At 45.3% G+C, this 13,572-nt stretch overlaps 2 protein-coding genes across 2 annotated transcripts in view; both read right to left on the bottom strand.

Moving 5' to 3' along the window:
- Positions 1–306: 306 nt before the first annotated feature.
- Positions 307–3,239, bottom strand: LOC107193072. The gene is made up of 3 exons (XM_015582453.1): positions 2,994–3,239; positions 2,729–2,857; positions 307–2,664 (listed from the first exon to the last, which is right to left on the bottom strand). The coding sequence occupies exons 2-3, from the start codon at positions 2,831–2,833 to the stop codon at positions 307–309; spliced, it is 2,463 nt and encodes an 820-aa protein (XP_015437939.1). The 5' UTR covers positions 2,834–2,857; positions 2,994–3,239.
- A 3,587-nt stretch (positions 3,240–6,826) lies between these two features.
- The window catches only part of LOC107193085, a 52,794-nt gene continuing 46,048 nt past the window's right edge, over positions 6,827–13,572 (bottom strand). The window contains exons 9-13 of the mRNA XM_015582466.1: positions 12,780–13,376; positions 12,309–12,510; positions 11,970–12,174; positions 11,750–11,879; positions 6,827–9,445 (exon numbers count right to left, since the gene is read on the bottom strand). Coding sequence (XP_015437952.1) covers positions 6,832–9,445; positions 11,750–11,879; positions 11,970–12,174; positions 12,309–12,510; positions 12,780–13,376 — 3,748 coding nt within the window. The 3' untranslated portion in view covers positions 6,827–6,831. The remainder of the gene's footprint in view (positions 9,446–11,749; positions 11,880–11,969; positions 12,175–12,308; positions 12,511–12,779; positions 13,377–13,572) is intronic.

Raw genomic sequence — 13,572 nt, forward strand, 5'->3', positions numbered from 1 at the left:
TTTAATTCATTATGTGATCTTTAAAACTTTTCAGAGCACGTTACTTTGTTGAAAAATATAACTTTGCCTTTAAATCTTTTGAATGACTTTCTCGTAACATCCATAATTAGAAGTTTATTCCTATTTACATATTTTTAAATAAACTTTGATGGACTACATCATATAATGCATTTTCCTAAGCTTCCAATCTATAAAAGAATTACAATCTTTAAGCAATTCTTTCCTACAACTTGACTTACTCAAGGTTTATAACAAATATACTTTCAATCTCAATAATAATTTTCTTATGTTGATTTTAATGAATGTTTACATTGGAATGTCGTATTCTTCATCGTTCAATTCTATTTTAATTTCTTCAAAGTTTTGTGAGTTAATATTGTTTGTTTCAGTTTTTACAATGTTTGAAGAAATATTGGCTTTGTACGTTTCATCGGAAACATTACCGTTTTCAACGATTGCTTGTTTCATGTTTGCACTCCTTTTCGTTTGTCTGTGTATAGATACAAAATGTTTTATTAATTCATCTTGTGGAACTTCAGCATGGCATAACGTACATTGTACTCTTCCATGAATCCTTTGTCTATGATACTTTAAGTCCTGCATAGATGTGTATTGCATAGGACAGTCTAAACACCGAAAAGAGTGTACTGTATATTGTTTTTTACGTTTCCCATAATTATTCTGAATAGTTTCTCCTTTATGCTTTAGTAACATGTGTTTCTTCAGATCGTATTTATTGGTGTAAGGTTCTTTACACACTTCACAAGAATGTCGCGATTCACCTGTATGCATGGCAACATGCATCTTGAAATACCAATCGGTGCTAAAACTCTTATGACAGTAATCGCATTTGAACTCTTTCTTTTTAAGTCTGCGTTTTTTTCTCGTTATCTGCTTCTTTTTTCGCAATAACGTTTCCTTAGAATCATTTGGAGGATCACCTTTTGGCACGAGTGTTGGCCGTTGAATAGGTTGTGGGCTTGCTACGGTCACCGGTATTATTGATCGTTGAGCAGGTTGCGGATTTGCTCCAATCAAAGGTTTTATTGACTGTTGAACCGATACTGGATCTTTTGTAGTCAATGGTGCTGTCGACTGTGGAACAGATACTGGATTTGTTATAGTCAATGGTGCTGCCAATTGTTGAACAGATACTGGATTTGTTATAGTCAATGGTGCTGTTGACTGTTGAACAGATACTGGATTTGTTATAGTCAATGGTGCTGTTGACTTTTGAACAGACACTGGATTTGTTATAGTCAATGGTGCTATTGCCCGTGGAACAGACACTGGATTTGTTATAGTCAATGGTGCTGTCGACTGTTGAACAGACACTGGATTTGTTATAGTCAATGGTGCTATCGCTTGTGGAACAGACACTGGATTTGTTACAGTCAGTGGTACTGTTGACTGTTGAATGGATTGTGGATTTGCTAATGTCAGTGGTACTGATAGAGAAGTATCAGCCATAATGCAATACCTTGGTATACCCTGTGTTTGATGTAATAACGACGGTTGCGTTATTAAATTAGTTATAGGCACAACGCGTATGGGTGTTACGTTAGGTTGAATAGGTGTATTCATAACTGGTGGTTGCGTAAATAGTAAATCCTGCAACGTTATCGGCTGCGAATTGTTTTGCGTTGTAAATGTAAAATATTGATTTTGAGGTAAAGGAACAGCATTTGTTGTTGGTATAAACGATGTATTAAAAGTATTGGGCAAAGTTACTTGCAGTGGCCTAGTTATACCATTTTTGTTAGGATTTTGTGTTTTATCAAGAACTAGACTTTGCTGCGGTAATACAATTGGTATGCTAGAGAAAAGTTTTCCAAAAATGTTGATTACATTGCTAGCCGGTTCAGTAGCAGATGGAGTTGTTACATAAACTGGTGGTTGTGGTGCAGGAACTGACTGTGGAATAATAATTAGTTCTTCATTCTTTTTTAGAGTCTCCATGGCTCGGGCAGGATCTATATAGTATTTCTTATTCATCATAGAAGTTTCTGTCAGTTGCATTTCCCTCTCACGCATTCGTATTTTTAATATTTCTGTACTATCTGTTTTGTTATGCCTATATTCGTTTTTCCTTGTGCAATGTCTATGATATATCCGACATCGCCGTGTCTGTAGCTCGATACCGCAAATGTCACAAGCTTTTGATTGATTACACCTGTATAATCTTACCATAGCCCTACGGCAACAGTCATGATCAATGCTCAGAGCATCGCATTGTTCGTTCTTACAATGTTTTGAAACTGGTGCATTTATTTCATCTTCTTCTATGTTAATGGCTAACATAGGTGATGCTCCTTCTCGATCTACATATTGATGTACAGTTACATCACACACAATGTGTTCACAGGGTTCATAATGACCGCAAGACTTCTTTTCTCTTTTAATAGGGACTAGAGTAATTTCTGATTTACCTTTTGTCTTAGAAGGTAGCAGATTTTCATCTTCTTTATTTTCTTCTTTATCAATTTCTGACGGAAGTGTATTTAATTTGGACTGCTTTGATTCCTTCACACCCGATTTAGTTTTATTCGTTTTGCGGGCAACAACACTTTTCGAAACGGAAGCTGATTTAGTGTCTAAAGGGATCGTTTTGATAATGATATTTGGTTGATTAAGTAGTCTTTTCACTGGTTCCGAGTTTAACACCTACAAATACAATCGAAGTATAGTAATGAAATATACAAGCGTGTACCGTAAATGTCAAACTCACATCGGATAAGGCGGTTGTCGCAGTAATATTCGTGGGACACATGTTCGATGTATTTGTCGGTTTACAGATGAGCTTCGGCAATGTTGCATGGGCCATTTTCACCATACAGAAACCGAAAACCGTGACACGCTGTAAATTGAAGTTAATTTTTCTATCATGTAACGATCCCACGAAACATTTATTGTAACGTTACACGTCATAAGTGTGCACTTTATTTTATGATGACAACGGAGCACTACGAGTAAAGAATCGCACGTGAATATACCTTATGATTTCAGTCTGTCAACCATTATTTGAAATTGTTCCCCGCGTACGAAACAATTGTGAGGTTATCGGGTCGTTGACAAATCAGAATGTCGTGTACGGTCATCGCAAAGGAAAATGCACGGTCTTCTATGTCCACACGGTGTCGATTGCTCATAATATTGTCACTGACAAGGATCAATAACAGCGTTAATTGAAGAAACACTTACGAACTCGTAAATTTACGATCACATTGAACTGAAATCCATCGTCGCGACGCATAGCTCACAAGACATTAATGTTTTGGAGAGAATCTCCAATTTGTAAAAATATTAAAAACTAAACGCGCGATTTACGTATATCTCCGATGTTTCGTAGTCCCTAAAACGATATTGTTTACGATAATATATACACAAACGTAGCAGTAAATTCATTCTTTCCAGAGACACACACAGTCTGTTCGTCTGTTCCACGAATCTTATTGGAGGGAAATGTGGTAAGGGGAAGGTTTCTCCCACTTGGCCAAACTCTTCGATTAGGTTCATGGTAGCCACATTTTTTTCTTTAACTCCAATTAAGTTCTTAAGATAAAAAAGGGGAATCATATTTTAGTTCTCGATCAATTTACTTACCCTCCACCGGATACGTACATTATATATTCAGAACCAGTTTTCAGCAAGATAAATTTCGGATAAATTACCTTTCCCGAAGTCATGCTGACTATACTGTAATAGTTGATTCTTATTTACTGCGACTTACTTACTCCACTTTCTCGCACAAAATTGCGCAGGTGCCGCGAAAACGAAATATTAACACGTTGTCTGTCCCTGACTTTACGTATAAGATTGTAAACGTTACTATCCAGAAATTGTCTATTTTTCATAGAATCTGGCGGCGCAAGTACCACGTGTTGAGTGTCTATGTCGGAACATGTTAAGTGAAAAGACGCTAATAAAAAGAAAATTACAGTATGCGACTCGTAAATTAAATGTCAGTAATATTTTAAACGTATAATACGTGAATAAACCGGAATACTAAACGAACGGTTTCATAGCTGTCTCCGTACTTGAAATTTTTGGATCAGTGGCCTCATCATCTTTTTATTTTGCCGTCCCTCAGCCATTCATTTAAATGGCGTCTGTTACATCCGAGTGCAATTTGATCCCCTACCTCCTCATTCACCGATACCAGCGACAATGATTCAGAGATTGCATGCGTGGAATAAAGAATTTATTGTAACGTTACCATAGACTGGGGAAATGTACAAGTTTTCGAGACAACGTTTAAGTAGTCTAGATCCTGGCCTGTTTAACACGTAAAACGCGCGACTCATCTTTGGTACCGAACATAATAAAGGACAGATGTCTCTTAACCGTAATAGACTGCAATCCTGACAGGTAAATGATATTCTCACGGATCGAACTTGGGCCAAGGCTTTATCCTCGGAAAGACATTTCTCGTCGTTATGTAGTCGTGTGTGCTGCACGGAACGTCTGATTGTCTTTTACAGCAGAAGAATATAGAAGAGGAACAGAGAAAACGAAAGCGGTGAGCGACTACAAACGCGACACGCGGCGAATGCTCGAGTGTTTTTTTTTTTTCGAAAAGCTTTATTGAACTCAAGGTGCGGTTATTTATGAAATTTCAACGCGTCGATGCATACTGTACATAGGAACTGTGTAAATGAAAAAAAAAAAAAAGCGAACAATCGTACACAAGCGAACGTGCACATCGTGAAAGATATTGCACCGTTCGAATCGATAAATGCAGAGAGAAACGTTACAGACTCCTCTCGATTATTGTCCCGAATTCGGGTCCGCGCCGGGACAGTAATCAAAAGCAGTGGGGCAACAAAGTATGCGCTTGACAGGTTCCACGACCCCCTCCCTCAGTGGTAGGGATAACGCCTGGACAATAATCGTGTAGAACAAGCTGGAGAATAATCGATAGGAGTCTGTACTACCGTATCGTTCAATAAAACCTTTTCCTCGTCTTTCCCTTTTCTTGTTTGCCGTTGGTTTCTTTTCTTTCGTCTTTTTCTTCTTCTTTTGTACAGGCAAATGCTTAACGACAAATCGAACGAGACACACCGTTAAAAAGCTAAATGCCGATGTCGCAGGTGTATGCGTTCGAAAGGGGTAGGAATCGACGAATTAACTTAGCGAGCACGAAGGTACATTGTACAAAATATGACTTACAACTATGTTACATTATAAACATATTTACATATCGATCAGTCAAATAAATATCTTCTTTTTTTTTTTTTTTTAGTCTTCGCGTATTCCTAACGACGCTTGTCAGATTCAGCGATCGGAACATATCGAACGCCCGAAACTGATACGCGTGTATGTGTGTGTGGTCGGCCACGATCCTACGTGTCGCGTGTGACGACACGCGCATTGTATACACTCGGAGACGCAACTCTACTCGCAGAGAATCGTGGAAACGTAATATGTGACGACCACCGAGGTTTGTCGTGCGGCTCAAGCAAAAATAATCCTACGGTTGTATACTCTCCAGCGTACTTCCTCGCTGAAGAAATCCTGCGGTTCTCTCTAGGCGGAAACTAACAATTAAGTTCGCTTGTTAATCGCGATACAAACTGTCATCGCGTTCACGAGGGTGGACCTGTTAGCGGCGCTTAAGTCTTTGGAAGGAGAACGAGTTCCTCGTCGATATGATTTTCTTGAGACTAATTTCCGTTCCTGAAAACATTCTACTCCCTTTCATTTTTTTTTATAAAATGATAAATTTTGGTCGCGCCTCTAATCTGCTATCTTGTATCTCTCTCACTCTTTCTTTGTTTTTTTTTTTTGTTCTTTAACAATACCCATACACGGTACAATGTTTTCTGTGCTATCTTTTCGTTACACGTATATCACAGAGTCGAAGAATTTCTTAACGCGCTTCCTCTTGCAGTATCGCGGGAGCGTGAACATTTTGAAAATAAATCGTTGCCTTACGTTTTTTTTTCTCATCGTCTCTTTTACAAAAATGTTCTTAAGATACATGTGTTCCGACACGATCGTTGGTATCCGGAACATTATACCGGGTGCCCGGTAGTTTTCTGGCTGATTTCTACAAAAAATATTAGAATTTTCAAGTAACTACTATTTACAGTGGTTAATTACAGGCTTGTCCCTGGAAAAACACGGGGCGCAACCCCGACACGGGCGCTGTTGCGATTTTCAACGTAACCATGGTGTACAATTCTGGCACGTTCCGTCTGTATACAGGGTGTCCCAAAATGGATATAAATCCTTGGTTGTGGTGATTCCTGGGGTGATTTGAAACAACTTTTTCCTTGGCTAAAAACTTCTTCGAGGCGTTGCTAACGAGATATCAACGAAAAACCTCAACCAATCAGAGCTCAGCTGGCAGACTCGCGCTCTGATTGGTTGAGGTTTTCGTTGATATCTCGTTAGCAACGCCTCGAAGAAGTTTTTAGCCAAGGAAAAAGTTGTTTCAAATCACCCCAGGAATCACCCCCTTCAAGGACTTACAATTATTTTGGGACACCCTGTTTAGAGTTACGTGTCTAACACGATCGGGTATCGAGGCTGTGGTTGGAACAAAATTCGATCGCCCATTCGAAGCGGCCGGTCGATTTCGACCCGATTATTGTACTCCGGAATCTCGACAGCTAATTACAGATTACAGTTCGCGAAAGCTTTACAATCGTCCTTCTCCCTTCCTTTCAACAGTTCGAGCGGGAAAAGTTGACGATCATTGTACTATATACCGATTTCTGCAGACGATCTTTACATAAATTCGAACCGTAGACATATCGTTGGAACTACGTCTGAATTTACCGATGGACTAGAATATTTCGAGTAGATCCCTACGCGGTGGTCGTCGTTTTATTTCTTGACACCCGCCGTTTCCGTCGTTTTCCCGACCGTCTTTTTATGCACGCCAGGCGGCACTGTCCTCGTTGCGTTCACATTCTTATTGGCCTCGAACTTTTGCTGAAGCGACGCCACGTTCGACTTGCCTGTCGCGGCTCTTTGCACCGGGTTCGTTTTCGTGCCAGTGTCCCCGGTTTTTGTGTCCGTTTTCTGGCCAGATTTCGCGTGCACGGTCTTCGAGGTTGGTTCTTTCGTGGAGAACGATTTGGTCACGTTCACGCCGCCAGTCGTCGGGGACTTCTTCCTCTCCGTGAGACCACTTGTCGTCTTCGACGCGACGTTCGACGGTTTCAACGGCGTAGACGGTGTCTTTCCAGCGCCAGTGCGAGGCAGCAAGGGCAACTTCTGAACGTTCTTCGGCTGGAAGTGGAACTTCGCGTTGTTCCCAAGAACGTCCGGCGATTTTGTACTGATTTGATTGGAGTTCGAACAGCTGGACACTAGATCCGGACTGTTGAACTTCCCCCCGTTATCCTTAGGGCTACAAGGCACAGTTTTCAAAGATAATCTATTAACGTTCGTGGGAGACTCCTGTTTGTCCGCGGCACCACCAGTTTGCGCAGCTGTCGCGTCTGCACTTGCGTTCGATCCTTGCCTGGACCCTTTCGACCCGCCCTCGAAATGCTGTTTCGATCTGAACGTTGCCGTGTCCTTCGAGCCTTTCGCGATACTCGGTGGCGTCTTAGTCCTCCCTAGGACTGGTTTCGTTGGTTCTTTACCGTCCGCCGTGTCCTCATTCGTTCTCGGGCTGGTCGTGGCTCGCTGGGTCGATCGTGTCTTAAGCGAGGCGAGCGGTTTGCAGACCGCGATGTCATCTGCTGGCTTCATGCCCAGCTCCTTCGATATATCGTCGTTCAGGTTCGGATTCGTTGAATTCAAAGACACCAGTTTACTGTTGTCGACCGATTTCGCGTCCCCGACGATCTTCTTCGGCTCCTGCCGCGGCACGTTCAACGCCGACGGATTCAGGTAACCGGAACTAGTCGTCGAGCTGGACGAATTGAACTTCCCGGACGCGGAGTTCGAGTATATGCTGCCGGGCGATTTGTAGTGGTTCGAATTCATATAGGCGCCCAACGAGCTGTTGGACCCTAAGTCCTCTGCGTTCTTAGCTGCCGCCTCTCCGTTCTCCTTCGTCTTACGTGACAGGGTCGCGGTCGAGTATATGGAGTCGAAGTTCCGGTTCGATATCTCCGACACGATTTCCGATAGAAGACCCATCGACTCCATGCCGGCAATCGTATTGGCCGACGTCTCGACCACAGGTTTAGGCAGTTTGTATTCGTTGTCTATACGCTGCTGGTCCATCTCAATTGGATTCTTCCTACTCTTCTCGGGTATGGCCTCCTCTATGACCGCGTAAATGTTGTCGCTGGTGGGCGACTCCTCGGTGATCTTCGTTAACGGTGACTCCGAGACTAGGTTCATGCAGTCGTCGTAAGCGTTGTCGACCTTCTTCGCGGTCTTCACCTGAGGATTCTGATACCCCGGTAGTCCAGGGATCTTCCCTGATTCGTTCATCTTCTCCGCTGGGTTCGTGGCTGTCGGTGGTCCAGGTGGGGGAGCCGTTGGTCTTGTGCTCGTTGGGATGCTTGTGGGCCTTTTTACGGGGGTCGTTTGACGCATCGAGCCGAACGTCTGGATATTCGGTCGCGGTGTGATCTTGCTGTCCCTCATGGACTGGGCTCGCAACACCACGTTCTTCTTCTCCGGGTCAGTGACCGAGACCACGGGTATCGCTGGCGTGGGAATCTCAATCTCCCTCTGAGGAATCGGATTAGAGATCTCCAGATTTCGCAGGATCTCTTTGTCTATCACCTTGTTCGCTTTATGGTGCTGCGATCTTGGTAAAGAGTTCGTGTTCTTCTCGTCTTTCTGCGACACCTGCAGCCCCGTCTTCATGATCCCCGAATTCGGTCGAAGCATCGAGGCTAGCCTGTTCAGAGTACTCCCTTTGTCAGGCCGTTTCTCTGGTTCTGGGACCAGAACGTTGGTCAACGGCGTGCTGTTGGGTCTGGGTGGCTTCTGCAGATCGGACTGGATCGGTGGGGCTGGCGCAGGCCTGGTTGGCGCGTCCAGGCCTGGTCTGACGGGTGGTTTGGGCGTCACCAACTCCACAGAGGTGCAAGTGGTGGCAGCTAACACCGGGCTGCTGATCAGAGGACGCGCCGTACAACCTGGATTCAACGGCGGCAACGTCGGCGCCGTGACGGACGTATCGTTGTTGAAGCTGAACGTCGAGTTCAACAGAGAGTTCCTCGGTGGATTGCTCTTCGGCAGGGTCTTGATGTTGGTCTTGATCGCCACCGTGGGTATCGTTGGCGGCGGTGGGGCCGCTTTCGTTGGCTCGTTGCTCTTCGCTTGACTCTTGATAGGCGTGATCGTGAATCCTTTGAACTGGCCGAACAGATTATTGTTGTAACGCTCGTCTGTCTCCGGTTTCGGCAACAAACTCGCGCACGCCGGGTCCTGACTCAGGCTAGAATCGATCGTTTCGATGTTACGGGGCAAGGGGCTGGAACGATCGATCGTTTTGATGGACAGCCCATTGTGGCCGCGATCGGTCCTGAAATTTTAAGCACAAGTGTGTAAGCCGAGGAGGAGCTAGGGTAGGTTGTTAAGCGCAAGCTATAGACCCGCTAACGATCTCGACGTTCTCGCGTGTTCCGTTGCACAGTCGTCGTCGAGTCGCGTGTTTGCGCGCTAGTGTGGCAGGTGTCGAAATCGTTCTTGGGCGAAAATCACAGTACAACGACGGGGCACGAGTGGCATGCTCTCACACTTAGCTCGAACCGCGCGTGCATCACACGTGCCAGGCATCCGTGGGCTTCGGTCGCGGGGTTGAAGCATGACTACTCCATGAAACGCATGCAAAACACGTCGCCGACGAAACTTGCTGGGAAACGTTAGTAGAAGATTAAAGTGTTAGTGGCAAGCTCGTTGGAAGAAGGAAGTGTGTTTTCTTGATTATGTACATGAGAAAACTTGATAACACTTTGTGTGTAAAAACACCACGTTTATTGAACAAACTTGTACAATCCATTCGGCTTGTTTGTGGGGAGGCGAGCAACTTCCGCAGGTTATCTAAGATACGCCTAGCGAGTGACCGGAATCGTTGCTCGCTGGAAGTAATCGAATGTACGTGCTTTCTTGTTTGTTTTTTTTTTAAAAAAGAAAAAAAAACAAACAATTTATTTAGGATACTAAAGTGATCGTTAATACTGACTCGATCAAAAGTGAAATAATTCAATAAACTTAAAATGCAGAAGCCATCGAAAAAGAGATTTACACATGCTCATGCTCGTGTCACATCAAGTTCTAGGCATGCTCTACGTTCACGGTTCTCAACCTAATATAATTTACTCTCGAACTAAATCATATCTATGCTTCCTCGGTTGCTTCGAACGGAGAGTTATTTAATCTTTCTCTCTCTGTTTTCCCGCCGTTCGTGCCGGTGGAGAACCGTTCTCTGTTACTTTATTATCACCCCATTTGTTTGGTAATACTTCCGTATGACGTAATACGCATCCTATTACTGCACGGTGTCTATAATAAAATCCTCGACTAACGATGTATATAGAATTATTATCATTCCATTGTCCGAGTGCTTGTTAAAAAAAATTATAAACATACACACACACACAATCGTTTAAACGGTTTCAAACACTTCGACACGGTATACTTCGTGCCTAACGAGTAGCGCGCGGTGCCCGACGATTACTTTCGGCACTTAACGTATACTTAATGTTAAGTACATGATACGTTTCCCATTCGAACGAGAAAGTCCCGGGGCGCTCGAAGTATTCGTTATTTCGAGGCTATTACAACGTAAAAATCACAGTGGAAAAAGAATATCTATGTCATTTTGGTAAAACGAAATAAGGATTAAATGTCGATCGACCGCCACCGTTATTGCCCAACCCTCGTTGTCGCCGTAATGCAAAGGTCATAGCTTGAACAAGGTCAGCCTGGAGACATGTCGGCTATGACCCTCGCACTAAATGGAAACCGGTTGTTGTTATCGATCCGGTGATCGTTCAGGTTGATATACGCAGTGTTAAATGCGGAGTTAATTCGTGAATGAAAGAATTAACAAGAGAACGGAGATGGGACAGGTCAGATCTTTGGCTTGAGACTTTGAGCCGGAGCCGGCGGGGGCGGTGGCTTTTTATTGTAAAACGGAGCGGTTGCCTTCGGGCACGGTTTCTCGACCGGTAGCAGAGGTTCACCTGTCCTCGGCGTATGGCCTGAGGCGGTCGCGTCCGTACCGCCGCCGCCTGGGCTTTCATTCAAATGCTCGAACTTCACTTCCGTTTTCAGGGTGAGTCCTTTGATGTTTTTCGAGGGTTTTTTCTGCATCTGTTGAATACGCTCCGCTATCTTTGACCCCAATTCCGTTCGCAGCGAGTTCTTTCTCGGTCGATATTCTACGGATGGCGATGCTGCTGTAACAGCGACAGCGGCACTAGTGGACCGATCGAATTCGATGTCGTCGGACTTTCGATTGCCTCCGTTCTGACAGTCAACGTTCCCGAGCAACATCGACTTACGGTACTCGATGTTGTTGCTGCAGTTAATTGCGTCCGGATTAGTAGTCGAGATCAGGTCCGCTCTCGTGATCTGAAGCTTCTCTTTCGGTGGAAGATTGTCGGTGATCGTGAATATCGGATTCGCGTCGCGGGACCTGTTCTCCTGCCGCGGCGAGAAGAAGATCACCACCCTCTCGTAGAATTGTCTACCGATCGCGTGACCCGATTGATCGGCAGCGGCGGAGGGGGCAGTCGGACCGACGTGGGCACCGCGCGACGACGGATATGCATGCGGTCGTTGCTTGCGTTTCTCTTTAACACGATCGAAACTAGATACGTACGTTGACATCATGCCCTTCTTCCAGTGCTGGCCCGGGTTACGCACGTACCAAACCCCGAACGAGGACAGCGCGACCATCGGTACGATCCCCAGAAAGATAATGTACAGGGCCATTATGAAGTCGTTTCTCGCTGTAACAGACACGCGACAGAGCGAACCGGTTAGAACAGATTGATAATAGGTCAGTAATGCAGCAGGTAAATAGAACGAGATCGGTTCACCATTCGGATCCTCGGCTGGACCGCTGTCTTCGGAACCGCCAACGCCCGGCTGGGTGCAATCCGGCGGCCGGAAGCCACGATTACAATGACAGTGGCCCAAACTGTTGCACACACCGTTCCCACCGCAATTGTTCGGGCAAGCTTTCCCACCGGACACGGAGGCGCGTAGATCGGCTACCGGCATGCATTTCTGATTCACGCACATCTGAATATAACGGATAACATGGAATTTATTATGGAACGATCCGCCGTAGATATTAGATGCTAGGAGCACTTGGCGAAGAATTCGATAAATGAGTCCATATGTTCGTTGGAACTTTATCGTGATTCTCTGTTTACCTTGCCAGGCGCGCACTTCGCGCCGTCCGGGGCCAGGCCAGGATCAACCTGATTCAGACCCAGATCGACGATGGCCGATCGACACGGTATTATCTTCCCCCCGTTGTTGATGAACGAGTGACTAAGAATCGCGACGGATTCCATACCGAACTCGAGCCTCTCGTTCAAGTGTTTACAGTGAAGCATCCCGCAAAGGAGATTTCTGAAAGTCCCACAGAAAGAAATTTACAGTTATATAATGTATCCTCTTTTCTATACCGATATACAGGGTGTATCGAAAAGACGAGTACCTAATGATTTAAATTTAACCCCTATATGTATATTATGATTAAGGTCACCATCAGACTTGAACTCAAAACCTTTGTATCAAACGTTTCTAGCGTAAACGTCATCTTTCCGAGTCAATCTGGGGTACTCATCTTTTTTGTACACCCTCGTATACCGCGCAATATGCGATCGTATCCGTCTTACTCGTCGTGGCACTTGACATAGCTGGACTCGACCCGGTTGTAGCCGCAGTTCCCGTGTTTGGTGCCCTTGTTGTTCATCTCGTAGCATTGTGCGTCCGACGACGTCCCGGTCGGACCCCAGAGCAGCTTGCACTGATCGTTGTGGGTCCGACAAGAGCCCTGGTAACAGAACGCTTTCCCCATGCTGCAACCTTCGCCGTCCATCTTGAACACGTCCACGGGACAGTACTCACTCTGCCCGGTGCAGTACTCCGGCAGATCGCACTCGTGCTCGGCGCTACGACACTCGGTGCCCGCGGTTTTTGGCCGACAGGTCTTCAGGTCGCAGCACTCACCGGTCGCGCAGCTGGCGTTGGTGTGCAGCATACAGGTGGTCACGTTGCAACAGGGATTGTCGCAGTTTTCCTTGAGCCCACAGTCGCATTGCTCGCCTGGCTCGACGAACCCATTTCCACAGATCGGGCTATCGAACAGCTTCTGCGGTTTGTTCCGAAGACAATAGTCCATGCCGTGCTCGAACGCCAGAGCCAGATGCTCCAGGGAACAGGTCGACCAGTGGGTAGGCCCCGAAGAACCACTCGAGGACGCCATGATGCATCTGGAATCACGATGGGATCGAGCCTGTTCAGGGAACGATCAGACGCTGCTACTCGTGATCACGGTAATCGCGGTGATGACGCGGAGGAACGCAGGATATCTGAGAATATGATGACCTTTGGCTATGGGGAATGGAGACTGGACGAAGGCAGGATGATATTGTTAGGTTTTGTGGGATATATAGTTAGTTTTAGTAG

This window comes from Dufourea novaeangliae, unplaced genomic scaffold (assembly GCF_001272555.1).
Source record: "Dufourea novaeangliae isolate 0120121106 unplaced genomic scaffold, ASM127255v1 scaffold493, whole genome shotgun sequence".
Classification (NCBI taxonomy): domain Eukaryota; kingdom Metazoa; phylum Arthropoda; class Insecta; order Hymenoptera; family Halictidae; genus Dufourea; species Dufourea novaeangliae.